Here is a 27,473-nt window from a genome sequence, read left to right as displayed (position 1 = left end):
CAGATCTGTACAACCACAGAAGAGATCTGAGAGAACAGTAACTGTGTAAAAGTATTACACAGTCACTTTATTATAGGGCTGGATAACTCCATGAATTATTTTGATTTAATTGCACTATGTAAGGTTTATGTATAGCATATAATTATATCCTTCTAGAAAAGCATCTGGGTTAGATCTTGCTTTCATTTATGGCTGATTTTTAAAAAGTAGATGCGGATAATATGGCAATTTGGTAAATTTTCACACAAAATTTAATTAATACATACAACATGCATGGTTGTTAAATGAATACTAATCTGCCACTGAATTTACATTACATTTTCTTGAGATGTCATCTGGAAGTTATAAAAATGTATTACCGCAGTGCTGGCCACCTCAGTTTACTAACGTGCATGAAATTCATTAACACTTATATTACTAGAGAAGTCTGTCAAATCTTGCAAGATGTATGTATAGCTATAAGACTAAATTAGAATTAATTAAGGTTTAATTAATTGCATATCACTCTTAATTAACCAAACATCTTGCATCCAAATCTTTCAATTTTATATCTTGCAAGATGCATACATTGCTTGCAAGAATTTTATCTGAAATTTTGCAAGAACTCTGCAAGAAGCAAATCTTGCATGCAAGATCTTGAAAATAGATTATCGTCATGCGAGAGAAATAATTTTTTGCAAGATTTGTCTTGTAAGAAGTGTGCAAGATTTTATAAGTACGTACCTGAAAAGAACCATTGTTATTGCCAGACTTGCACATCTTTAAAAATTGGAAGTGGTTACTGAACTGAAAAGTTTTTATTTTCACGTCTAGTAGTTATCATTTGACTTTAGGGGACGTGTCTAGTAGTTGCCCCAAGGATTCAACTGTAAGGGCCACAAAAAGTAGTATTAGCATTAGGGTTAGGGTCGGGTTCAGCTTTGGTTTCTTCTTCACCTTAGGTTACACTCTTCTTACTATATACTGAGACTACCACTTGAGTAACACTTATAAGATAGAAAAGTAGGGATGTGGGTATAGCTAGCAGCAGTAACACAGTGGTTAGCACACTTGCTGAAAGCTTTAGTAGTCCAGGGTTCGAGCCCCAGCTGCGTTTTTGGTTTTTTTTTTTGTTTTTTTCTCTCCCTTTTTGTTAAGGTTTACTGTTGGCTATCAAGAAGTTACCGTAATTAGCTTTTTTTCGTTGTAAAATAATTTTCATATACAAAGCTTGTACAAAATTTTTACACAAAAACAATTTTTACAGAAGATTAAACGACTCCAATAGAGCAGTCATTCACGTAAATCATACAAAAATATTTTTACACCAAAATTTTCATCACAAAGTTTTTTTGCACGAAAATAAAACTGAATTATGATATTGTAAAACTTGCATAAACTTTGCAAGACATTTTTTACTGGGTAGAAATTATGTCTCTGGTACCATAAGCACTAAAAATGAAAGATTGAAGCTAGAGTTTATACTCTATCAGAGGACCTGATGAAAGGCAAGCATAAGATATGGCAATGTCCATGTTTTCCTGTCTCGTGGCTCAATCTATCAGTAAGAAGTGATCACCTGAGAACTACTGATACTATAGGGGGTACTGCTCATCATTTAGAACACATAGTTCTATGTTAAAAAAATTGTAGTGGTTTTGTGTGTTTAAATTGTTGTTAATAATACCATTCTAATAAAAAAAAACACTAAACTAAAGACTACAAATGCAATATAAGTTAGCAGAATATGTTATTAGGCCACCTTTATGGGTGTGGTCAAATCAGTTGATAGCTACCATGACAAAAAAATGATGTCATTTGTTAGGATGTTGTAGTAGATCTGCTTCCGTTCTGTAACTCAACTTGTAACTCCTGTAACCATAACAACACTGATGTTACTATGACAAAGTTATTATCTTCCTACCACTTGTTCCTTCCTCTTTTTCAATGTGGACATCATCATCTCCACTTCGTGGTCACCATATGAAACATTCAACACTTTTTGACAGATTCCATTTTCCACAGCTGACTGTAGTATCAGACGAGCTCCCTCCACAGTAATTGGATTACCTGACACATCTAACATCCTAACACTGTTGTTCACTAGTAATCCTGCAGCAAGTGATCTTGCTTTAGTAACAGTAATGCCACAAGCACTAAGATCCAATTCAGTAATCTGACTGTTACTAAGTGCTCCTGCAATGGCAGTGATGCCATCATCATCGATCCCATTCTGTGACATGTTAAGGACTTGTAGTGAACGCTTCCCCATAAACACTTTACTGATACAAATGGCACCTGTAGTGACCATAACAGTAATAGTTAACTAGGTGATACACTTATGCATAATTAAGCCTGGTGAATTAAAAGAAGGATTTAATAAGGATGTGTTCAGAGTAAAATAAATGTTTTCAACAAATAATTAGAGCTGTACCGATATGGGATTTTGGCATGTACCGATATTCGATATGGATACCACCAAAAGAAGCCGATAACCGATAGTCGATCCAATATTTGCATTACAAACAAAAGTCATAGTTAATCTATGCAAAAGTGTACAGTTACTGTACCTACTTTTATATTACAACAACATGTGGATATATTCATTGCTCACTCTATGCCTGTGGTATACAGCTTGGGTTTCTATTGTGCAATCCAGACAATTAGGCACCCACAAACATTTTTATGCATACTCCTATGGAGCCTTAAATGGATATTTCTGCATTACTCAGCATTTTATTGGCTCGTGTGAAGGCTGGTACAGTAGGTTTTCTTGTGACTGTTCTTTTAATACAAAGGTACTATATATAACTACCTCATTTATTTAAGACTGATAAGCTTTCCAGCAACAAACACTAGAATCGTATGTATTTGTATGGCTTCTTGTAGCGTAGCGCTTGCTGTCCAGTGAACAATAAGCCACTGCTACTGAACAGCCACATGGATAACGTAGAAAACCAATATTATAATCTGTTTATGTACAAACTATTGCTGTATAAATATCGGTAGCGATTCGTTCCTCATACTGTTCTGTACCGATGCCGATATTGGTAAAAATTGCCATATTGGTGGCCGATATTTTGGCCGATCCAATTATCGGTACAGCTCTACAAATAAGTAGAGCCATGTTAATGATAGTCCTTATTGCTGTATACTGTAGCTATATACCATGCAAACTATTATCATTACACCTCAGTATAAAACAGTTCATTAAACAGTACATCAACAACAACCTGATTGTTTACATTGTAAATAATGTAGTCATATATACCACAGCACTCACATAGACTACATAACGCAAAGTGAACAGGTGGATGGTCATCAAAAACATGACCGGATCTGCAAAAAGGGGTCTTATAGCCTTCCAATTGCATATACCTGACAACCCATAACTTGACTTGTGAATAAGGTACCAGCCTGATATTTCATCATGGTACACCACTAAAATAGCACTATTACTCAGTACATGTATAATTGTAACACAGTACACCTGAGAAGTAATAAAAAGTCAAACTTGGAAATTTAGAAAGGCTACAAGACCCCTTTTCACACATCCGGTCACAAATATTCATCTTTCTGTAAATCCTTGCCAGACAACAATTATTGCAAGCAAGGAGAGATAGTTTAGTACACTTTTTCACTGTCTGACATCTTGACAAAAGTAACACACATAAGTAACCCTTAAAATTTAATTGTACTTACTGCGAAAGGTATCTACTGATCTAGAAGCGACTCATGCATATGCATGCTGTACCATTACTACCCACCTGGGTATGAACACAAAAGCATGTTATTTGCTCCTCAGCTGCTTGTCAGTTCACTACAACTTTTTTCTAAGTGATTGTGGTGCATCAGCATTACAACTGTAGCAGGTTTACTACTGATGACTCACAATGGTTATTGTACAGATTATGATCAAACTTGATGGCAACACAAAAGCACACACAACAGTTAACAATGCCACCCAAAGAACTCTCTTCAAAAAGGTCAAGAAAACATATATTTACAACTACCATCACCATAATGTGTTGATATCTGTACAAGGAATAGTTAGCTGTGTGTTGTGCATGCATGTATGACTCAATACTGCTATACATGCCCCTTCTTTATAAAGACATGTCTCATGTCAATTATCTCAATACCAGAGTGGTCTTTGTTTGTTTTCCCTCTGTGGATATCTGTGCCTGACTTCATTTGGTTGTTGAAGTGAAATATCAGTCTGGTTGTTTAAGACAATAGGAGCATTATTTTGACCTAGTACATCTTCATCTTGATCATCCACTAATAAGTAGTACAGTTTCTGGTGGTGCCAGAGTAACTTCCTCCCCTGCTGTGACCTCTGATGGGCTATCATCCTCTTGAGCACTGTTACTGTTGTTTGCTCAAAGTGCACTACCTGTCATTTCCTGGTCTGTGTGTGCTGTATTCTGTACACAAGCTCTGATAATTTTTTTAAACAACTTTGAAAGGGCCAGCCAACATTCTTTTTGTCAGCAAGCAGCCCCCAGTAAATGTTTTTGGGCATTTCTGTAGCTATGTTCCAATGAAGAACATAGATTCTGTACATATTCTGGAGGTGTTGTGGCTAATGTAGTAGGGTTGCCATAAATGGTGTCCAATAATATTTTTGCTTTTCACCCAAACATTAAGTAAAATGGAGAACAGCCAGTGGAAGCATGCTAAGATGCATTATCCCCTTCACCGTCACATTTGCAGAGGCTCCAGTCTACTGTTTCTAAATCAAGACACACGGTAGTGTGTCGTGCGGCCCAAGAAGCCGGCGCGCCACACCGTGAGTATATTTACAGGAAGAAAGTAAACGCGATATTCACACCTTTGTAGCTCCGTGATTCCTCATCCAATTGACACCAAAGTTGCTACAGAAGTGCCGGCTAGGTAGGGGAGTCCACATTCCAAATTTGAAGAAAATCGCTCCAGCCATTTCCGAGATACGAGCGGCCAAAGTTTGGGTTTTTTTTCTTCGTTTTTTTCTTCTTCTTCTACTTCTTCTTTTCGCACACTTTGCAAAATCCGAAATAAAGCACGAATGCGTGTTCCAATCGGGCTGAAATTTGGCACACTTAAAGGGCTCATTAAGGCGAATCTCAGTACCAAGTTTGGTAGGAATCCGATGAACATTCACGGAGTTATGACCGATTATTTGCGTAAAATAAGGTCGAAGGTCTGTCAAGCCCACAGGGTAAACCGCTTGAGGGAATGAGCTGAAAATTGCTATGTAGATGGAGTAACTATCGTAGGAGTGCCTTTTTGTGGTTTGAAAGGAATCCAGTTAAAGGCCATCGAGATATAACACAAAACCCAACCTGTGTCACAATTACGCGATCGATTTTTATGAATAAAAAACTAATAGTTTTCACGCCTACCAGGCAAACCGCTTAGAGTAGTGAGCTGAAAATCGGTGTGTGGCTGGAATAATTATCATAGAAACTCCTTGCAGTAGTACAGAAGAATCGGATTACAAACCACTGAGTTATGATTCCAAAGCCAACTACGTGTAGCATATGCGAGATCGAGATACTCTAATAGAACAGTCACCCTAATAAAGCATTCAGCTACGTTTATAACTTACTCCATTATAGAATTATATTACATTGCAAGTTATTCTGTAGGGAGTTCAGCTACATACAGTTAATCTTATAGACAATTCAGCTACAAGCAAGTCACCCTGTAGAGAATTCAGCTACAAATATGTTGCTGTAGAGATTCAGAACATTATAAGTCACACTGAAGAGAATTCAGCGATAAACAAGTCACCTTGTAGAGAGTTCAGCTACAACAAGTCACTCTGTAGAGAATTCAGCTACAGACAAATCACTGCGTAAAGGGTTCAGCTACAAAAAAAGCTACCCAGTAGAGAGTTCATCTAGATCAGCTACAAACAAGTCACTTTAAGCAATGTTCAGCTACAAGTAACTCACTCTGTAGAGAGTTCAGCTACAAACAAGTCATTCTGTAGTACAAACAAGTCACCGTGTAGCTGGAGAGTTCAGCAACCAATCAAAAAACCACTCTGTAAAGAGTTCAGCTATACAAACATGTTATAACTCTATAGAGAAAGTTTTAACTCTATATTGAGATCAGCTAGAAACAATTAGTCATCCAGTAGAGAGATCAGCTACAAGACATCACCTTATAGAGAGTTTAGTTACAAAGAAACCACCATGTAGAGAGTTCAGCTGCAAACATATCACCCTGTAGAGAGTGCAGCTATGAACAGATCACCCTGTAGAGAGTTCAGCTAGAAAAAGTCATCCTGTAGAGAGATCAGCTAGAAGGATCACCTTGTAGAGAATTCAACTACAAACAAATCACCCTGCAGATAGTTCAGCTACAAACAAGTCACCCTATAGAGAGATCAGCTAGAAGAAGTTACCTTGTACATACAAAGAAACCATCATATAAAGAGTTCAGCTGCAAACAAATCACCCTGTAGAAAGTTCAGCTACAGATCACCCTGTAGAGAGATCAGCTAGAAGAAATCACCTTGTAGAGAGTTCAGTTACAAAGAAACCACCATGTAGAGAGTTCAGCTGCAAACAAATCATCTGTAGAGAGTTCAGCCAGAAACAAGTTCACCCTGTAGAGAGATCAGCTAGAAACAAGTCATCCTGTAGAGAGAGCAGCTACAAAGAAACCATCCTGTAGAGAGTTCAATTACAAACAGATAACTCTACAGAGAGTTCAGCTAGAAACAAGTCACCGTGTAGAGAGATCAGCTAGAAACAAGTCATCCAGAGATCAGCTAGAAACAAGTCACCCTGTAGAGAGATTAGCTAGAAACAAGTCACCCTATAGAGAGATCAGCTACAAAGAAACCATCCTGTAGAGAGTTCAATTGCAAATAGAAAACCCTATAGAGAGTTCAGCTAGAATCAAGTCACCGTGTAGAGAGATCAGCTAGAAACAAGTCATCCTGTAGAGAGATCAGCTAGAAACAAGTCACCCTGTAGAGAGATCAGCTAGAAACAAGTCACCCTGTGGAGAGATCAGCTACAAAGAAACCATCCTGTAGAGAGTTCAGCTACAATAAATCACCTTGTAGAAAGTTAAGCTATACAAACAAATTACCCTGTAGAGAAATCAGCTACAAACAAATCAATGAAATCACCTTGCAAAGAGTTCACTTACAAACAAATCTACCTGTAGAGATATCAGTTACAAACAAATCACCCACTGTAGGGAGATCAGATTACCCTGTAGAGAGTTCAGCTACAAACAAATCACCCTGTTGAAAGTTCAGGTATAAAAAAGTCTCCCTGTAGATAGTTTTGATACTAACAAATCACCCTGTAGAGAGTTCAGCAAGATAAAAGTCACCCTGCAGAGAGATCAGGTCACCCTATAGAGAGGTCAGCTAGAAGAAGTCACCTTGTAGAGAGTTCAGTGACAAAGAAACCATCCTGTAGAGAGATCAGCTATAAACAAAACACCTTGTAGAGACTTCAGCTGCAAACAAATCAACCTGTAGAGATTTCAGTTACAAACAAATTACCAGATCGGCTACAACCAAATCACCCTGTAGAGAGATCAGCTACAAACAAATCACCCTGTAGAGAGATCAGCTAAAAACGCATCACCCTGTAGAGAGTTCAGCTACAATAAATCACCTTGTAGAAAGTTAAGCTATACAAACAAATTATCCTGTAGAGAAATCAGCTACAAACAAATCACCTTGCAAAGAGTTCACTTACAAACAAATCTACCTGTAGAGATATCAGTTACAAACAAATCACCCACTGTAGGGAGATCAGATTACCCTGTAGAGAGTTCAGCTACAAACAAATCACCCTGTTGAAAGTTCAGGTATAAAAAAGTCTCCCTCTAGATAGTTTTGATACAAACAAATCACCCTGTAGAGTTCAGAAAGATAAAAGTCACCCTGCAGAGAGATCAGGTCACCCTATAGAGAGGTCAGCTAGAAGAAGTCACCTTGTAGAGAGTTCAGCTACAAAAAACAGAGAGTTCAGCTAGAAACAAGTGACCCTATAGACAGATCAGCTAGAAACAAGTCATCCTGTAGAGAATTCAGCTACAAACAAATCATCCTGTAGAGATTTCAGCTACAAACAGATCATCCTGTAGATAGTTCAGCTATAGATACAAGTCACCCTGTAGTAGCAGAAGTCACCTTGTAGAGACCAGCTACAAAGAAACCATCCTGTAGAGAGTTCAGCTACAAACAAATCACCCTGTAGAGAGTTCATCTATGAATAGATCACCTGTAGATAGTTCAGCTATACAAGTCACCCTTTAGAGAGATCAGCTAGAAGAAGTCACCGTCTAGAGAGATCAGCTAGAAGCAAGTCACCTTGTAGAGAGTTCAGCTACAAAGAAACCATTCTGTAGAGAGTTCAGCTACAAACAAATCACCCTGTAGAGTGTTCAGCTAGATAAAAGTCACTGTACACAGAGAGATCAGGTCACCCTATAGAGAGATCAGCTAGAAGAAGTCACCTTGTAGAGAGTTCAGCTACAAAGAACACACTCTGTAGAGAGTTCAGCTAGAAACAAGTCACCCTGTAGAGATTTCAGTTACAAACAGATCATCCTGTAGATAGTTCAGCTAGATACAAGTCACATAGTAGAGAGATCAGCTAGAGGAAGTCATCTTGTAGAGAGATAAGCTAAAACAAGTCACCTTGTAGAGAGTTCAGCTCCAAAGAACCCACTTTGTAGAAAGTTCATGGTACAAACAAGTTACCCTATATAGAGATTAGCTAGAAAGAAGCCTGTAGAAAGCTCGGCTACAATCAAATTACCTTGCAGAGAGTTCAGTTACAAGCAAACCACTTTATAGAGAGATGAACTAGAAACAAGTCACCTTGTAGAGAGGTCAGCTACAAAGAAATCATCCTGTAGTTCAGCTACATTTCAAGTCACCCAGTAGAGAGATCAGGTGCAAAGAAATTATCCTGTGGGGAATAATTGACATTTAATAAATATATGTATATAATTTGTATAATTACTATAAAATAGATCAAAAATAGTTGAAGTATTAAAAATCGTCTTTAAGTTCTTTTCTTCGTCCTGTGGTAAATAAAAAAAAACAGATGGGTTAAAAAAGCCCCAAAGCCAGCTATAGGCCGGCTTTGCAATATAAAAATACAAAAAGAAGTGATATCTAATCAAAAACAGCCAAGCTGTAAAAAAAGGTGCGGCCCCTAAAAAGGCCATGGTGAAAAAAGATGTGAAATCCAAGGTAGCGGCCAAGAAATGGCTGTGATGGTAGGTTAATGGCAAAAATTTTAATTACGACAATTCAGGTGAATTTGGTGCCAAATCCTAGTGGAGGAGGCAACGCAAATTCACCTGAATCGTCGTAATTAAAATTTTTACCATTAACCTACCATCACAGCCATTTCTTGGCCGCTACCTTGGATTTCACATCTTTTTTCACCATGGCCTTTTTAGGGGCCGCACCTTTTTTTACAGCTTGGCTGTTTTTGATTAGATTACTATAACTTGCACACCATACCATATAAACTATATATCAATTTACTTGCTATACAACAAGGAATTCAATTATGAAGTTGTTGTTTACACAAGAGCAACCACAAATCCATTATATACCTTTAAAGTACGAAAATCGATCTAAGCAAAACCAAACGTGAAATTTCACTACTTTACAGGCTAGCTTTGTTTATAATAACACAATAAACATCACTAACCAGTTTACAGTTGAAGCGATTATCTCTAAGTCTGTTTTCCAACATTTGAGCAAGTGTGCATGCGCATACAAGCACGAGGTCACTGTTTCAAGGCGTACAAAAGTAGCAATGCGCCACTCCAACCTATATAATCCCTCTCCTTACTGTTTCTCTTTATTAGTAGTGCCATTATCACGTCGAAGAATCGTCTACAATGCTTGTTATCAACGTTCTGAAAGTACGCGATTGCATCATCTAACCACACAATAGTGCATGAGAGACCGGTTATCCCTGTTCCCGTCACGTAAGGGCATGCCCACTACAGAATAAGCACAGGGTCTACTAAAACGCTCGACTGAAGTTACAGAGCGTTTAGAATGTGATGCTACAGGCATTTATAATTGGAAACTGCCATGTGGCGATTGTGGCGGTGAGAGGGTTATACATAAAGCATATCTTTGCAAGATAGGTTTCCCAGTCTTCTCCGTATTCATCAGTCATTGTAGCCAGCATAGCAATTATGGTTCTGTGATGTCTCTCCACCAGGGCAACACCCTGTGGATGATAGGCTGCTGTATGGGTTTTCTTGATGTCTAGCAGTTTACCGACTTCTTTCACTAAGCATGCAGACTCAAATTGTGACCCTATATGAGTTTCACTAAGCATGCAGACTCAAATTGTGACCCTATATCAGTATGCAGTTGTTCAGGTACTGCAAAGTGACATAAAGTATCACCAATGAGTTTGTTCACAACAACTTTGGCTTCCTGATTTGGAATTCCATGAGCATCTACTCATTGTGCGAAATAGTCAGACACAACTAGAATATATTTGTTTCCAACATTACTTCTTAGCAGGGAATCGACAATGTCTGCAGCAATCATCTGCATTGGATAACCTCTCTCTACATTCTGTAGTGGAGCTCTTAGTCTCTGGTTTAGTTCTTTCCTAGCTGCACAGTGTGGACAATTTTGGTACCATTCTTTGACAATTTTGGTACCATTCTTTGACAATTTTTGCATTCTTTTTTTTTTGGCCAGCAGAACTGCTCCTGAAGTTTCTTAAAAGTGTTATTCTTACTCAAGTGTCCTGCCATCCTTCCTTCATGTATCTTATGCAGAGTTAAACTCTACTGCTTGGTAGGAACTACCAACTGTAAGTGTAACTGGCTCCCCTGTGGATTCTAAAATTTTCCATAGAGCACTCCATGTTAGACAACAAGCTGCTCCCATTGCTGTGCAAGCAATGTGACTTTTGTGGGGTATTGTTTTAGTTCAACAGCAGATAATTTAACTCCACTTTCCTTCACTTGTAATGCAGGACCAATGATTTCATCTTGTAGCTGTACTGTGCCTAATTCAGTAGAGGACTATTCTCTTTTAGGTACTAGAACTGTTGTTGCTACCTGCATATCAGGCTCACAAGTGGTAAACTGTGACTCTGGCCATTGGCATTGAACACAAGGGTGGTTTGACATAGCATATGCATTGGTATGTCACTTGCCTGGATGATGTACTATTTCACTCCTACAATAATATTGTCTACCCACCTGGCTAGCTGGCCTTCAGGTTTCTTAAAATTTTGCAGCCACATCAATGGGACCATGGTCAGTGCGGAGTAGAAACTGGTTGCCTAGCAAATAGGGTTGAAAGTGATGTATGAAGGTCACAGCTGAAAGTAGTTCCTTTCTCGTGACACAATAGTTCGCTTGCTCTTAGACAGGGAGCAACCAGCATAAATAATAACTACTTCATGGTCCTCATGTCTCTGAGATAGCACAGCCCCAATGCTCTCTTGATTGGCATCTGCATCCAAAATAAATTGTTTATTTTAGTCACGATAGGAAAGGATAGGAGCAGTTGTTAGACGATGTTTTAACACTGTAAAAGCTTCTACGCATTCTTTGGTCCATTGGAATGCTCGTCCTCATTCTGTTACCTTATACAGTGGTTAGGCTAATGTGGCAAAATTACAAACAAAACGGCAGTAATAAGAAGCCAATCCTAAGAACTGCTGCACTTCCTTTACTCTGGTGGGTGTTGGTCACCCAGAGACTTTGTTGGTTTTAACTGGATCTGTGGCAATACCTTGTCTGGACATCACATGTCCTAAATACAAACTTCATCACATATTTTGCTGGTTAAAATGCAAATTGGCTTCCCGCAGTTGCTGCGAGACCAGTACAAGATGTTGGAGGTGATCTTCAAATGATCTACCTAGTATTATGATATTGTCCAAATAAACCAGGCACTTTGACCACTGAATACCTGCAAGGACTAGGTCCATCAGTTGTTGGAATGTGGCTGGTGCATTGCAAAGGCGGAAGAGCATTACCTTACATTCGAAAAATCCTTCATAAGTGGAAATGGCAGTTTTTTCTCTGTGTCTTGGATCCATCTTTCCTATTGATATAATTACATGAAAATAACAAGGAGAAAACATCCTGACCACCTGGTAGACTCCTGTAAGCGTTTGAGCGTAAATCGGATGGCTGCAGGTTCGAGGCTACCTAGGTCCAGTCATGGATTTTTTTCTCCTTCTCCAACTTTTCAAACACACCTTATGTAGCTAAAGTCTTTGAGCAGGCTGTAGGACCAGGTGTCCTACAGACCTTCAGCACTTGTGCTGTAAAGTATTAATAAATAAAATAAAAAAAATCTCAACTTGCCAGTATGCAGAAAGAGAAAGTCTAGTCTGCTAAACCACTTTAAGCCACTCAGAGTATCCAGTAGGGCTGAGCGATACTACCGTTTTAGCAATATATCGCGATATTTTGAAAGTATCAATATCGTGATATTTTGTTATTAACTATCCTGATACCATGCCTGCACATTACCGTCGTTAAAAATCCATTTGTTATGCAGTACTAGGCTAAGAATCCTTGTAAGTGATAAAGTCCACCAACCTGGTTTCCCCTGCAGAGAGGTGTGAACACCACAAGATAACCTCAAAGCATGTGTTACAATAACTGTTACTGTAAACAAGAATGATAGTGGCTAGTTTGCTATCACCCATAAGGGCTTCCAGCAGGAATGCTGAGCAACAGTATGTAGCAGCAGCTATGATTGACTTATTCATAAGTATCGTGAACTATTCAGTATCGTGAATAGTGGCTTCAGTATCAACCGTGATACTAAAATGGCAGTATCGCTCAGCCCTAGTATCCAGCGTGTCATCTATGCAAGGTAAAGGATAGGGATTTCATTGTGTGATTGTGTTTAACTTGCGGTAGTCTATGCAGAACCGCACAGATCCAACTTTCTTTTAGACAAACACTACTGGTGAAGCCCATAGACTCTTGGATGGGTGAATTCATCCTTGGATAGCATTTCATCAAGCAATTTGCGCACTGTATCTCTATGACAAAGTGGTTCCCTTCTTGGTGGTTGGCGAACTGGCTGAGCTGTCCCTGTGGGGATTGTATGGAGGAGCACATCACAGCGGCCCAAGTCATCATCTCCTGCTGTGAGCACATCTGCAAATGCCAGTAGAGTGCTGTACAATTTTTGCTTTTGTACGTTGGTAAGCATGTCTCCACTGTCAGTTACCATCTTCCACAAGAGTTCTTGCTTGTATGGGGGAAGTTTCTGGTATTGAAACTAAAGTTGGGGCATCTAAACTCTGTGACACATTCACAATCCTAATGGAATCGTCTTTGTGAGTAACCTGACCTATTTTGGAAACCTTATTATAGTGACAGCCTCCCCTGATATATTGGCTATTCTCATTGGGACTATAGTACTGTGGCCACCATTATGAGGTGTTACTACAGCTGTAACAACTGTGATAGTGTCCTTGTAAGGTAGAGCCTCTAGTAACCAATCAATAGAGTTATTGATAGTATCAGGGGTGGCTACCTGTATTTCTAGTTCACTAAATGGTGGAATCGTAACGGTCTCTTGGGTTCTTACAGTAGACACAAGTGGACGATGTTGCTGATTAGTGCCCTCAAGCAGTGGTAAGGCTTTTCCTGCTTTGTGTAGAACTCTCTGCTCTGTATTGATCATGCACTTGATTCTCTGTAAAAAGTCTAATCCCAGGATGGCTTAAGTACTCAACCCACTGGCCACTAAATTATCTGCGCTGAATATCTCACCTGCTAGTGTAATGTCTATTGAAGCAACACCATGAATTACAATAGGGCTACCTTCAACACCAGTCAACTACAGGCATGTCCATGTTTCAAGGGCTTTAGCCTTTATATTAGTACCCTTAGATACCTGTTCCCATGTGTCCCCACTAAGTAGACTTCCTGATGCCCCAGTATCTAACATGAACTTCACGGTTACCCCTGACAGTCCCAATCACATGATATGCTTTGGCAGGATTTACTGCCAACAAATCAATAGTATCATTATTACAATTATGTGACATATTGTTTGCAACTTGATTATTTGAGTCATAATAATGGGGGAGGGCTCCCCCCACTATTACACTCTTAGTCATAGCTATTAACATGGGAGTTCATTTTTCGGTAGTTGGGTCTGTTGGTAGTGGTCGCCCCCATGTGCCTGACCCTTGGCACTGGGGGCTTCTAGTTTCCCTACTTACGTTGACCATAGGTGGCAGCACAACCATTTGCAAAATGACCTTCCTTGCCACACTTCCTGCAAATGATTGGTCCTTGATTGTGGTTCCCAACTGGCTGATCCTGCTTAGGTAGAGAAGATCTCAGTTGAGAAAGAGTGTTTTCCATCTGGTCCATTTGTATTGTGAGGGACTTCATCATCTCCACCATACTTTCTTGTTTTGCCTGGGCTGCAGCTACAGTAGTAAGACTTTCCCCCTGCTACATGGTGGTCACTTTTTGTAGTCATGGCTGCTGCTATTGAGTTAATTGTTCCTGACATCAGTGATAAAATGTGTTTCTGTATCCCGTGTGTACATCACAGCCTCATCCGAATTCTTGGGATGCCTTTGATGGACAGCCCACGCAATTGCGGGTGTCTCTATCAGTCCCAGGAAGCAGTCTAGGGATAGCTGTTCTCCAGCCTTTCCTTCCAGATCAGGAAATGCACAGTTGGCCATTGTTCAGAGATCATCAGCTAGATCCACCCCAAGACTCCTTCTCTTGTCGTTTTCTAGCCTGGAATTCCACCTCGTACAAATCCCTCTTGCTACTTGGCTCAAAACGTTGACATAATGCACTTCTGATGTTCGCATATGTTGACTTGGCCTCTTGACTGAGGCATCCCCAAGCTGTCTGTGCCTTACACATCAATCTTAACTTGTAGCCATAAGAGACAGGTTGGGTCATCCTATCCATTGATCTGGGCAACACTATCAAAGTGCGCAATCCACTGGTCCCATTTACTACTTGTTTCTCTATTGTAAGGGTCTGACGTTATAATAGGGTGATTAATTGTAACACTATGAGTACCTTCATGGTTGTTTCCAGATCCTAAGTATTGTAAAGACATTTCTGTTAACAGGTAGACCACGTGATCACCAATTTGTACCAATTGTAATCATCTGTAGGGCAGGACCTGGCCTGGGAGTTTTGGTGTCTCTAGCAGCGTCAGGAGAACAAATGGATACACCCTCCAGCTGGCTAACTTTTTCTGGTACCGTTATCTGAAAGAAATCTCTACCACTGTACCACCTCTGGTTAAGTATCCCACCAGTTGTAGCAGGTTCACTACTGGAGACTGGAAACAATTATTGCAAAGAATATGATCAATATTAACAGCAACACAAAAACACACACAGCAGTTTACAATGTCGCCAAAAGAACTCTCAACAACAAGGTCAAGAAGACATGATATATTTACGACTATTATTACCATAATGTGTTGATATCTATATAAAGAATAGTTAGCTGTGTGTTGTGCATGCATGTATGATTCAGTACTGCTACACAACTTAACCAACCTGGGTATGACATGATACCTGGACACGCGTTGTGTAGCATCATTGCTTGTTTTCTTGTTCAGTATAGAAGTTTTTTTTTGCAATGGCTATTGACACCAACTATCAGTGGCAATAAGAAGCCATGAATTTCTATTGACACCAAGTGTTGTAATAAGAAGCCACAAATTTTTGTTGACACTGGACTGACTACATGATGCACAGTACCAATCTTCAGTTGATATGCTGTCCTGCAATGAAACCCTACACACCTGAAACACTGCATCATAGCATCCCCAGTGTTCAGCAGACAGCAAGAATAAAATATTTTGTGGGGGTCCGCTACTTCTCGAAGGGTGTACAAGATTTCAAAATCACAGTGATTTCTCTGAAATCAATGATTTCGTTAGTGATTTCATGATTTCAATTGTGATTTCAACTTTGATTTCGTGATTTCCGTGATTTCACCATGGTTGACTCTCATGGAGCTAGAACAGGTCTAGAAGCTTCGTCATCCGGCAGTAAACTGGATGGTAAAAGTTATATCATTACTAGTTGGGGAACAAAGATGCCAGGGCCATAGCTGGCTGGCTGAGATCCAAGTACCAGTAGCCAAGCCAGCAGTGATGGTTTGTGGTTGTGGTCGTACGGTAGTGCTGATGATTAACAGGAAAGCTAACAGTGTAAAAGAGGCTGTCCGGCTAAAAATGGATTTAATTTGCTAGAAGCAGTCCCAGAACTTTGTGCATAAGTTATATTCTAACAAGGGTAAAAATAGGTGTGGATGAAGGGGTGCCACACTGGGCTGGTTCAGTATAGCTAGCTAGGTAGCTAGCATTTTTATGAGATTTTTTTACGAGGCAATCCACAACTTATGTGGCTTATCAAAACCATTATACTCCTAGCCACACAATGTTTCCCAAGCAACTAATTAGTAAAGGTGGACCGATATCGATACCAGTATTGGTTTTGATGTTGATGCCAGTGGTATCTGGTATTGGTAATACGTACAAAGGTACAGATACCACCAGTAAACACTCACAACTTTTATTAAACCATCTCTAGCTAAGTTTCCAGTAGCAAATAACTTAGTTGGGCTAACAAAGTAGTGAAAACAAAGCTTTTTTATTCTTTCCAAGTATTGCTACAATTGCTCCATGTGTATTCTAATATATTAGAGCACGTCAATCTTTGACAGTGCAGTTGTTCCTCAAAGAAATAAGTTTATGACTACCTGGCTTGCTTTTTCATGAAAAGGTTTGGCTGCAAGGCTGTAAAAAACTTTGTAGAATTATCAGCCGCCCACACAATTAATTACCTAATTAATAAGCTTGAAAGAAAACTACCTCAAATCAAGAAAATAGTAATCCACAATGATATTTATCATGTTTAGCTGTTTATACAATGAATATTTTGAAACTTGATGAGATCATCACTTCTCCACAATTACTGTGATATTTTAATTGCTGTTGATATTTAGCCAGTCATTGGCACTATTTAAAAAAAACTTAGAAAAAAATCGTGACACAAAAATGTATATATAAGAAACAAAGAAAAAAGTGTGATGTGACCAAGGCTCAAACCCACACGGCCAGGTTTGCAGTACCCACATTCTACCACTGTACCCACATTCTACCACTGTACCCACATTCTACCACTGTACCACCAGTGCTTGCTGGCTACTCCTCTTGTTTTTGTACTATTTAAATGTTACAAATATAAATACTATATGATCTAACCCATACCAGTGAAGAAGAAACCAAAGCTGAACCCAACCCTAATCCTAACGCTAACCTGACATTTGCCTGTTAAACATAATGATGACTTTCACTGTCTGTATGAAGGTAAGTTTTTGGGTGATTTTGAGGCGAGCTAGGATTGGCCCGGCTTCCCCGGAATGCTCGCTTCGCTTGCTCCAACCCTAGCTTGCCTCTTACTCACCCAAAAAACTTACCTTCATATAACTAGTGTGTTTGATACTCAAGTTATAGGTGACACTTCCTAATGTTTATACAACAAATGACCAGCTAAATAAATATTTGTACCGTGACCGGTGACCAGCTAAATATACACTTCATATTTTAATAGCTAGCTATGTATCACAACAGTGAAATTTCTATAATAAACTTGTCTAGGCTTTCAATGCTTAATATTGGTATCAGAATCGGCATCAGCAGATAATTTCAGTACAAATGTTTGTATTGGAATTATCAGTAAAAAGTGGTATCGGTCCACCTCTACTAATTAGCACAAAATACAAAGTGGACTCTTGGTTTAAAATTTGTTTCAAAATTGCATAAACGTATGCAGCTAGCTAATAATACACTACGCTGCTGTTCCTGTAGCTAATTTCACTGATCTTTTGCTACTGTATGGATGATATAGAAGCTAAAACTGAAAACTACTTATTACACCTCCTTGTCTTTTTCTTTTAGCTCAACTGTATTGTACACAACTGTTATGCTCCAGCCTGACTCCTGAGATATAGTCGTATGGCTTGATTCAGTCACCACTCAATATCCAACCAGAGGAGGGCAGACGTGCTCTAGGTGCTACTTGAAAATATTACCTCAATTGCATAGTTTAATCACATGAACCTCCAATACAAAACTAGCGACTGGTGGCGATCACTGATGATTGCTAGACAATTTGGTTGTGCTTCATGTTAGGATTAATGATGTATTTTGTACTGTAAAAGCGCTTAGTTTTCTAGGCACAACTGATGGAACAATATTTCGTGCATAGCAATACTAGCACTAGCAAGGTATTTATGGTCTAAACCAAGCAATGATGCCACACTTTGCTACATCGTCCACACATTTTACTTCATCCAGAAACCAATAGGTTTTACATAGTTCATTTTAATGGCACTTTAACTGCTTCCACCCTCCTCTGATATTCAACCGACTTGTCTAACACTACAGAATATAATTTCATTTATCACCGTGACTTTAGGTTACATCAAGGCCGGAGGAGACGGTCCGGTTGGTCAGGCCTGAGCCGGACCAATAATCTGGAGCTGGACCAACTAGCTGACCAGCTCGAACTATATTACTTTCATGCAATCTCTGGACGATCATATTTACACACACATTTCAGATGTTATTGAAAATGAATGGCACAAGCAGTTACCTATAGTTTCTCAGCCTAACTAAAGCACAAAACTACACATACAGTACTTCCAATTACCTCACAGTACAGCATAGCATTCGTATCATTTTGTACAGAAATGATTGTGGATTCTACGTATCACGTGTGCTGACAGTTGCATTAATTTATCACGTGTACGGCAGGTGCCTTCTTTGATTCTAAACTAGCACACTTATATCACATTCATCAATCGTCATAAACAATATTAGAATTTCTTGGCTTGGCTTCTTTTACTTGGCAAAAGGCTGGCATAGTCTCACGTAGCCAGACCGCTACTTTTTTTTGTGTGGGCATTTGGAAAAATTTAAATGCCCACACAAAAAGAAAGGTCTGGCTACACGAGACTAGAGCTGGCAGTCACAAACTAGGCGCCTCATTCCGCAGTAAAAAGCTATACACCCATACACTACATGGCAGCCATCTGGATGAGATCTTGAGTAGAAATCACTCCTCTTCAACAACCCACTCATCCTGTCAAAAGACTGAGCAAACTCAATCTCGCTCCACATCACACCATTTTCAAATAGTGATTGATCTCGTGACTGTCCACCAGTATATTTACGTGATGATCCGTTCACTTATATTGCATACAAACCAGTATAGTATACTGCATTTTTGTAGCTGTGTAACTATTCACTGTATCCAGCTAGCTGTCTACTCGTAAATACATTATTTATAGGATGTTCTATAAAGCGGTTGCATGCATTGGTTCCCTGTGAAATTTGGTGGAAAGTTGCAAGTTGCTAATTATACTTTAAAATTTAGCATTAATATTAAGGCATTTTCAAGCCTTTAATTGCAAAAATTCTGTAGCTCCTGGGGGTGCACCTCCCTTGAACTTCTAATCACTATAACTAACTGTACACTGCATGAGCCTAGCAAGTTTCATGCTGTGTCAGGTCTACAATTACCTATACATATAATGTAGTATAGAAAGTCTGAAGAACAGATAGCTACAGGCTTGAGATTTATATTGCTAGCTAACAGTGAAATATCACTAAAATAGCATATCTGAGTGTCTAATTTAAAAAATTTCCTGTGGGGGCATGCCCCCAAGACCCCTAGAAGGCTCGTGCTTCGCACTTCACAGAGTGTGCAGCAACTCCTCTCATTGGCAGCACCATGTATATAGTAGCAACTTCAACATATACAATGGCCTGACCAACTCAATTTTCCCTCCTCCGGCCCTGTACATGACCTCATCAACAGCCAAAAACTGTGCTGTAAGTATTCTGGATGTGAAAAAATAAACCAGATCCTCTCCTTCCTCGTGTTTCCTTTTCCCCGCCTAAATTTGGATCACACGATGATGTGCATTAATTAGAAACCATCAAAACTAATCAGCTTATGTGACATAATTATTGAACTTATTTCTCAATATAAGCTACTGATTTACAACGCAAATATGGTGCTGCCAAGGTATGCATTACTCTGTTCTTGTTTGTGATAGCAATAGCGAGTGGGTGCCACTCTTTTAAGGGAAATTTGGGTGGGCATGTGCCTACCCAGGACCACCCTTGGCTACACTGGTGAGGAAAATGTTGACTTTGCTAACACAGCAATAACTTCTTTTGAATTGTGGCAAACATTGCCTGTACGCATACTTCATATTTTCATGTGATTTGCGCAGATATTTAGTCACACAAACCCAGTGGTCCTCAAGATTTGCACAAGTTTACCATTGCACTATAATCCTCATCTTTGAAAAAGCTACATGTCTGGGCTCTGACTACATCCTGTAACCCCAAAACAGCATGAAACATCACTTTGAATAGTGCAAGTCCTGCATTTATTGACCTGTCATTCAACAAGTCCGATGAACTTTCAGGATGTCATAGTCAACTGGCATCTTGTGGTCTTCTTTGAGATATCATTTTATCTTCATCAGAACTCAATGTAACGTACCTCTCAGCTATCAAATGGCTTAGCCACTTCATTCTAATTTTCCTTTAGCTTAGCCAACTAGCAGCAGTTCCAGGAAAATATGTTTTGAGGCATTTTCTCTTGGTTCAGGAACTGATAATCCTGTGTTCTGTGACTGGTTTTCTTTTCCTCGTTGGTTATGTTGCGGTTCACACCGCCTGGCAATAAGACATTGTAATTTTCTGTCAGGATATTGTAAGCTTAGTAAGCATATTGCCATTTTTTAATCAATTGGCTCCAGGGGTTTTTTACCTTGTAACTGCTTTCTGATCTAGTCGTCATACTCTGACTGTCAAATACATGCATAGGATGATTGGCTGCCTTCAGTGTGTCTAGTTCATCAAACAGATTAAATTTCTTTCCAATTTGTAACTGAACCTGGTCCATCATGTTATTGCCAGTGTTAACACCACTTGCTGTATTACATTGTAGTGTTCTGCTTCTTCCACTTCACCATCCTCACTTTCTTGCAATAAAGACATTTCAGTACACTAGAAGATGAACACAATGTACATAACAAACTCACATGTCCTCCTGATAATATCGGTGTGGCTTCTTATGGAGTCAAAGAAATTTGTGAATTCTTATTGCCACTAGTTGATGTCAACAGAAATCCGTGGCCTCTTTTTACCACTGGTCAGTGTCAATAAAAATTTGTGGCTAACTTATTGCCACTGACAATCTATGTCAATAATGCCGGCCAAATATTTTATTAAAATAAGAGCTAGCATTAATTAGAGCTGACATCATTTATGTACAGGTTTCCACTTCTGTTGCAGGCATACATTTACCATGAACCACAATTGTGGGTCCATAATAGGGATCGCCCAGGTGTTTTTTACAAAAACTCTAATAGAATGCACACCAAAAATCTACCTTGGAAAGCATCCTTCGACCCTCTGGTGGACTATAGGTCCACTTGTGAGTATCAAATGAATGAAATCAGTACGTGTATTGGTGACAAAACTGGAATTTGCTGTTTTGTTAATCTTCATATTCATAATCTTGTTTCACAGGTCTACAGCAAAATTATCTACTTTTTCACATTAAAACTATATAGCCATACTCACTGAGTCCTTCCAAATGTCCACAACCTATTAATAAACCTGTATTCCACAGATCACTAACCAGTCATAGATTGTTAACCAGGCTATATGGGAAGCCATCTAAGTACACACCGTTTAGGCACCCAACACACTGAGTATGGGGTGCAGATAAATGATAGCATTGATATCTACAAGCTTATTCACAGGGGCGTAGCGAAGGGTGGGCATGGGAGGGCATTTGCCCAACCATCACAGTTTCTTGCTCAACCACCACAAACTTTTGCCCAACCATCACAAGTAGCTTAAGATTCACACGAGGATTCACAGCAGCACACAAAACAACCCTACTTTAAAGTTTAATACTGTAAAGCGTAAACGTGTACCTCATTTGTTGAACCATGACTTCGAACAGAGAAGGGATCGAGATAGATGGTGTATCACGTGATCCATTACGTGGAAAATCCCTTGGGAAGTCCCTATAATTACACTTCATGTAGACACACGTGCTACGATCCTTGGCGCAGTTTAAATTCGAAATTTAAAATGGAGTCGAAGCGTGGTGGTGCACTATAGTCACGGTACTGTATCTTTAAGTCACAGTGAGTGATGATCGTCAGTAGGATTCAGTGTGGATCGTGCTGGCAGCAAAATATTCCGTTTCAGTGGACTTGTCAAGTGTATTTTTTTGATAAGGAAAGTACCATATAGCCTAACTTATTGCTGATGAAAGAAAATGGGAAAACATACTCTTCTAGATAACAACAATGGCATATGTAAATGGAGAAAAGGTCAAGTCATTACAAAGTGTCATGTACACAATTTGTACTGATTAACTGAGTTGTGGTTTACACTAAAATCATACAAAATGCCATACATTGGCTGCTATACGTCTGGGACGAAGCATTCTTGGCATGCTAATATTTGTGATAAGACTCATTATAGTTCATAAATTAGTGCCCCGGCCCTCATTTGGGGCCATGTGGCGTTTACTTGAAAAAGCATTACATATCGCTGTGGTGGTTGGGCTGTAAGCTATACTGCAGTAGTAAATATGTGATGAACTGTTTACATTGTTTGTTCTTGTAGGTTCAGCAGTTTGATGTCACATGATGCTCGGCTACGACAATCGTTAATGCCTGCCCTACAAGTTTAATAGAATAGCATAAATGTTTGCATGCATGCAAGCAGCGTTTGTTTACACTATAGCACAGGTAGCTGTAGGCCTTGTGTGCATACACTTTCCATGTTTTTCTTTGATAATGTCTCACGTGAAAGTGAGCGTGTTTCTTGTGTGTGTAGTTAAGTTGATGTCATGCCCAACCATCAAATATTGGCTGGCTACACCCCTGTTTATTCATTGCTATGAATTTGATTCTATAGCTAAGCCATTTCCTTTTCACACAAAGTTTGGTGGAGTGTTTATTGCAGCAATAAAATTAAATCAATTTGTGGCTACCAAATAATTGTTTACCCACATTTACAAAACTTACTGATATCCCATGGTTTCCGTGTAGCTTCTTCCTCTTAGAGCAACAATAAACAACTTGCAGCTATCTGACTTGTGTGCATACATTATATTAGCTACCAAGGCTACTGAAAACGCATCATGCTTGTGTGAGAAGAAAGCCTCTAAGAAAATACTAGTTCCACTAGTTTATTACTTGCAGTGACACTGATTCTGGCACAGTTAATAGCTAGTCCATAAAACATTCATATCAAATCATATACGTAGGATCAAGCTTGTGTATGTTTTCAATACTATAGAAAACTGCTATATAAGTTAGGCACCTAACAAGTTAATCCATAAATTGATTTTTTTAAGTAGATAAACTAGACATATTAAAAATTGAGATTCGTAAGATTAGATTAGGAATAGCTAGGGATTGCTGAAAAAACTCATGAAACAAGAAGGGATTGCTGGTATAAGCATGGTGGTAAACCCACAAATCTCTATTTGTGACTGGATTTTGGAAAAACGATCCAAATTGCACATTAGAAGTTTCGAGATAAATGGTTTTAAAGAATTCAAGCCAGCATAACTCTCCAGGGATAGCAAGCACGTGTATGAAATTTACATTAAAGATGCATCAATCTGTTACTTTTCAGACTATTTCCAGTACTTGTAGCTGCTTGTAGAGTTTCCCGCCAAATAAGATAGAAAATCTGAGCTGTTGGACGAGTGAAGTAGTATCACGAGTGCTCACAAAGGGGTGGGGGACGGGGGTGGCAGGGTGGGTAGGGGTTAGACCTCAAAATGGAGACAGACCATGACTGGAGTCCAGAGACAAGATTACAGGGCTGTGCTGGCTCCTTAGTGGCTGATATGTAGCAAAATCTATAGAAAAACGCCTGGCCAACATTGTCAGGCTGTCCACCAGTATACCACTGATTCTTGCCAAGCCAGGTCCTTCACAAGGCCTAAAACCGCCATTCGAGCTCTACACACCCCCAGAAAAGACGTCTGTTGAAACCAGCCTTGAGTAGTTTGAGTGGTGCTGAGTATCAAAACTACTAGTACAATAGTGTAGCTATCCACTGGAGGTGTTAGTTTGATTTTGCCTCATGTGCGATTTGAATCGGTTTTGTAAAATCTGGTCAAATTTTAACTTGTTCGCTAGTGTCAAAGCCAGTAGAGTCTAAATAGGGATTTGTGGGTTTACTTGGTATAACCACCATCCTTACTCTCTTGTTTCCTGGGTTTTTGTAATGACCCCTATTCCTAACCTTAAATATTTCAATTTTTTGATGTGTCTAGTTTATATATGGGATCGAATAGAACCAGATTCCTTATCTCGCACTAAGGTACTCTGCAATTATGATAGGAAACCATACAAGTACTGCAAGTCTACATTACCTTTTGCTGTTAGTCCACACTTTCCTACCCACAGTTCAGTCAAGACGTTATTGTAACACAATTCACTTGATATCAATGACATCCCATCATCACCGATACAATTATAACTAATATCTAACTCTCTTAATGAGGCACTACCTGCAATGATTACAGCAAACATGACAAACTCATACAACTCAGTGAGGTGTGGTCAACTCATTAACACACAATGGTCACTCAGTGTATCAACAGCTAATAGTGGGGCTTACTTGTCTTCACAATCTTTGTTATGTGTACCAGCCCATCAATAGTGAGATCGTTGTCCCCAAGGTTTAACACTTCCAGTAGCTCACCCGTAATATTCTTGTTGGGGTAATGCTTTACTAACAATTCAGCTCCTTCATCTCCAATATGACATCCCAACATGTCCAACTTTGAAACTGGATAACATGACATCACATGAGAAATACAGAAAATATCATAAGGAAGTAAACTGTCTCTTATCACCAACATGATGGGTGTAACTGGTTGAGGTGGACTACTTCGTTGACTCTCATATAAACACTTCACCGCTGTTACAACATCACTATCTAGTCCTGACAACTTGGAGAACACAAACTGGAACATTTCACTGGACACTAATCCTGTTAGTCCACACAAAAATATGAAAACATTAGGATAGTACCTGAAGTATTTACTCAGTAGATGTTGCTGTTCTTCTTGTGTTAATATTGAAATATAAACAGCACACAAAAACTCCTGGATGGTTAAGTGCAAAAAATTGTATGTGATCGTGTCCTTGGGCAACTGGTGAGTATGTGTAACTTTCAAAAGGCCATACCCGTCCCACTCAGCTGTCACCTTTATACCACACTCCTTCAGGTCTTCTACAGTAAAGATGATCTTTGGATCCTTCAACTTCCTCCAGTCTTTCTTATCTGAGTAGCAGTCCAAGAAGCCACGAAAAGCTAACCTACACAATAACAATAATGTTGTCACTGCTTTTTTAGGGAGACCTTTTAACACTTTACACAATTTCTCCTCAGCACTATTAGCTACTGCTTCAGTTGAACACACTTGCTTCCTCTCATTCTCCTTCGTAATTTGTCTCTCTAGTGTCATCACAATGAACAGTCGGTACAGCTGTGTAATGGTGGATGGAAGCTTCTTTTCACTGCACTCAAATATATCAACTATCATCACTAAATTCATAGGCACATATGACAAACTCTCTATATGGGGGTACTCCTTCAAATGCTGTAAAAACACTTTAGTAATTTTCAAATCGTTAGACAATTTCTCCTCTACAAATGCTTGGATTTCCTTTTCACCAAATCCTACCACTTCAACTCTCCTGTCTGCGTTAAGCTTCCCACAAGCATGTGGTCTTGATGTGATCATTATTGTGGCTTTTTCCATCAATGTACATGGCTTCTTCATTACACGTACTAAAAATGGATCACTCTCTCGACGTTCAATTGCCATCTCATCCAATCCCTCCAGAATCACTAGACATCTGCTACCTGCTGACTTATTCACTTGCTTGTACATCTCCTCTCCAATGTGCTCTATCATCATTTCTTCAATTGACCTTTGCTGGACTGACCTTAATGGTATCAGGATCACAATATCGAAGTCATCAGCTAAAAACCCATCCCTCTTAGCCCACTTCACACAGATCTCATTGGCAAGGGTTGTTTTGCCTATACCTGCACAACTCATATCACATCACTACTAATACTTTGTAGTACTCACCTGGGCCTCCCATTATTAGTATCAGTCGAGGACAAGGTTTGTTCTGGTAGTGGAAGATGTCCTTCAGCCCACCAAGTCGCTCCTTCTTCAACAATATTTCATCAACTTGTCCACGTAAAGTAAGTCTTGTTATCTCTTCCAAGTTCTTATCTGCTCTTGTCACCCTTTCTCCTTTCACCAGAGCCAGTCGAACATAATAGTGTGGCCAGTCACTGCGCAATAGTGCCTCATAACTAGCTTGTAACCTGCTAATACTTGCTAAGCTGTACTCCATAGTAGGATGCTTGTTAGTAGTTGTATGAATACCTAAAGGTCATAACTTCATATGTACACACCTAACTACAACACTATTACATCAACTAACCAGTCTGACTATTTGCTGGTCGTTTCCTCAGTCTACATCTAATCAGTTCGGCCAACTCCTTCACACTATCATACTCACTATTCTCCATCACTTTAATGAGATCATCAAAACTTCTACCAGCACCAGTCATCACTGATAGCTTGATCATGTGATCCAAGAAATATGATGCTTTAATTGCTCGTGATGGCTTTGACTCCACAAAATCTTTAACATCACCAGGAAGAAGGTTGGCTGAGAACAATTCTGCAATAAATACAGCATCATCCATTGGTAAAGTTTTCACCAGTTTAGCATAGAAGAGTTGGAACACCTTACTAGTTGACACTTCTCCCTCTACCAGTTCACCTGTGATGATATTGGTGTGTAGCTAGTGTATGTTACAAGTCACTCCACTAACCTGATGGTGTCTGTTGTACTGGACTATTCTGGTCGTTGAAAGATTGGACCAGTCCAGACTGAGGTAAAGTGACCCCATCAGATTTCTTACTACAACTCTTCTCCATAATGGACACCTGTACATGTAAGTCTTCCTTTCACAGCTTCTCAAGAGTGTGTCGACTTTCTTATTTCTACCTCAATTACTACTCACCTGCTAGAATTGGCGGATGCAGAGTGGCGGGGCTACCCCGCCATTCGCGTAGCCAGACACTGCAACACTCGTCGCGAGCGAATAGCTATATATGATTATTTTTGGACTTTTGACTTGCGTAGAAAAAAATACAAAAAGCAGAAATAAGCGGAGATGGTATGCGACATAGGATTGGGGTTGTGCCACGTGATGTAGCGTATTGACCAGAATTCTGACACACGGGTGGTATGAAATTCTACCGATTTTAGTCTGCTTGGTTAACAGTACTGTGAATGCAGAGTATGGGCGAAGTGTTTACAATGACGAGTGTATCTACGTA

General features: G+C 39.4%; 1 protein-coding gene across 3 annotated transcripts; it reads right to left on the bottom strand.

The window, feature by feature from the left end:
• Window positions 1-1,637: 1,637 nt before the first annotated feature.
• LOC136250265 (NACHT, LRR and PYD domains-containing protein 3-like) lies at window positions 1,638-27,224 on the bottom strand. 3 transcript variants are annotated; one of them, XM_066042457.1, is made up of 8 exons: window positions 26,963-27,224; window positions 26,566-26,910; window positions 26,202-26,507; window positions 25,145-26,155; window positions 24,716-25,090; window positions 24,468-24,605; window positions 1,904-2,277; window positions 1,638-1,851 (listed from the first exon to the last, which is right to left on the bottom strand). In XM_066042457.1, exons 1-8 carry the CDS (start codon window positions 27,066-27,068, stop codon window positions 1,801-1,803), a joined length of 2,706 nt encoding a protein of 901 aa, XP_065898529.1. In that variant the 5' UTR covers window positions 27,069-27,224; the 3' UTR covers window positions 1,638-1,800. The 3 variants fall into 3 exon arrangements, with proteins under 3 accessions (XP_065898529.1, XP_065898521.1, XP_065898536.1); XM_066042449.1 differs by having other exon boundaries at window positions 24,716-26,155; window positions 26,963-27,077; window positions 27,155-27,223; XM_066042464.1 differs by lacking the exons at window positions 1,638-1,851; window positions 1,904-2,277 and adding an exon at window positions 22,617-22,754 and having other exon boundaries at window positions 24,716-26,155.
• Window positions 27,225-27,473: the final 249 nt, after the last annotated feature.

This window comes from Dysidea avara, chromosome 1, assembly GCF_963678975.1.
Source record: "Dysidea avara chromosome 1, odDysAvar1.4, whole genome shotgun sequence".
In the NCBI taxonomy this organism is placed as follows: Eukaryota; Metazoa; Porifera; class Demospongiae; order Dictyoceratida; family Dysideidae; genus Dysidea; species Dysidea avara.
Note: the sequence above shows the minus strand (reverse complement) of the source record. Positions and strands in the feature narration are given on the sequence as shown.

Bases quoted from the DNA above. Each gene is read 5' to 3' on its own strand.
- LOC136250265 (XM_066042449.1), bottom strand. From the start codon at position 27,068: ATGGAGAAGAGTTGTAGTAAGAAATCTGATGGGGTCACTTTACCTCAG. The intron at 24,606-24,715 runs GTAAGCCCCACT...TAATCATTGCAG, and splicing joins AACAAAGATTGTGAAGACAA to GTAGTGCCTCATTAAGAGAG. The intron at 2,278-24,467 runs GTAATGTAGACT...TGGTCACTACAG, and splicing joins GTGTGGACTAACAGCAAAAG to GTGCCATTTGTATCAGTAAA.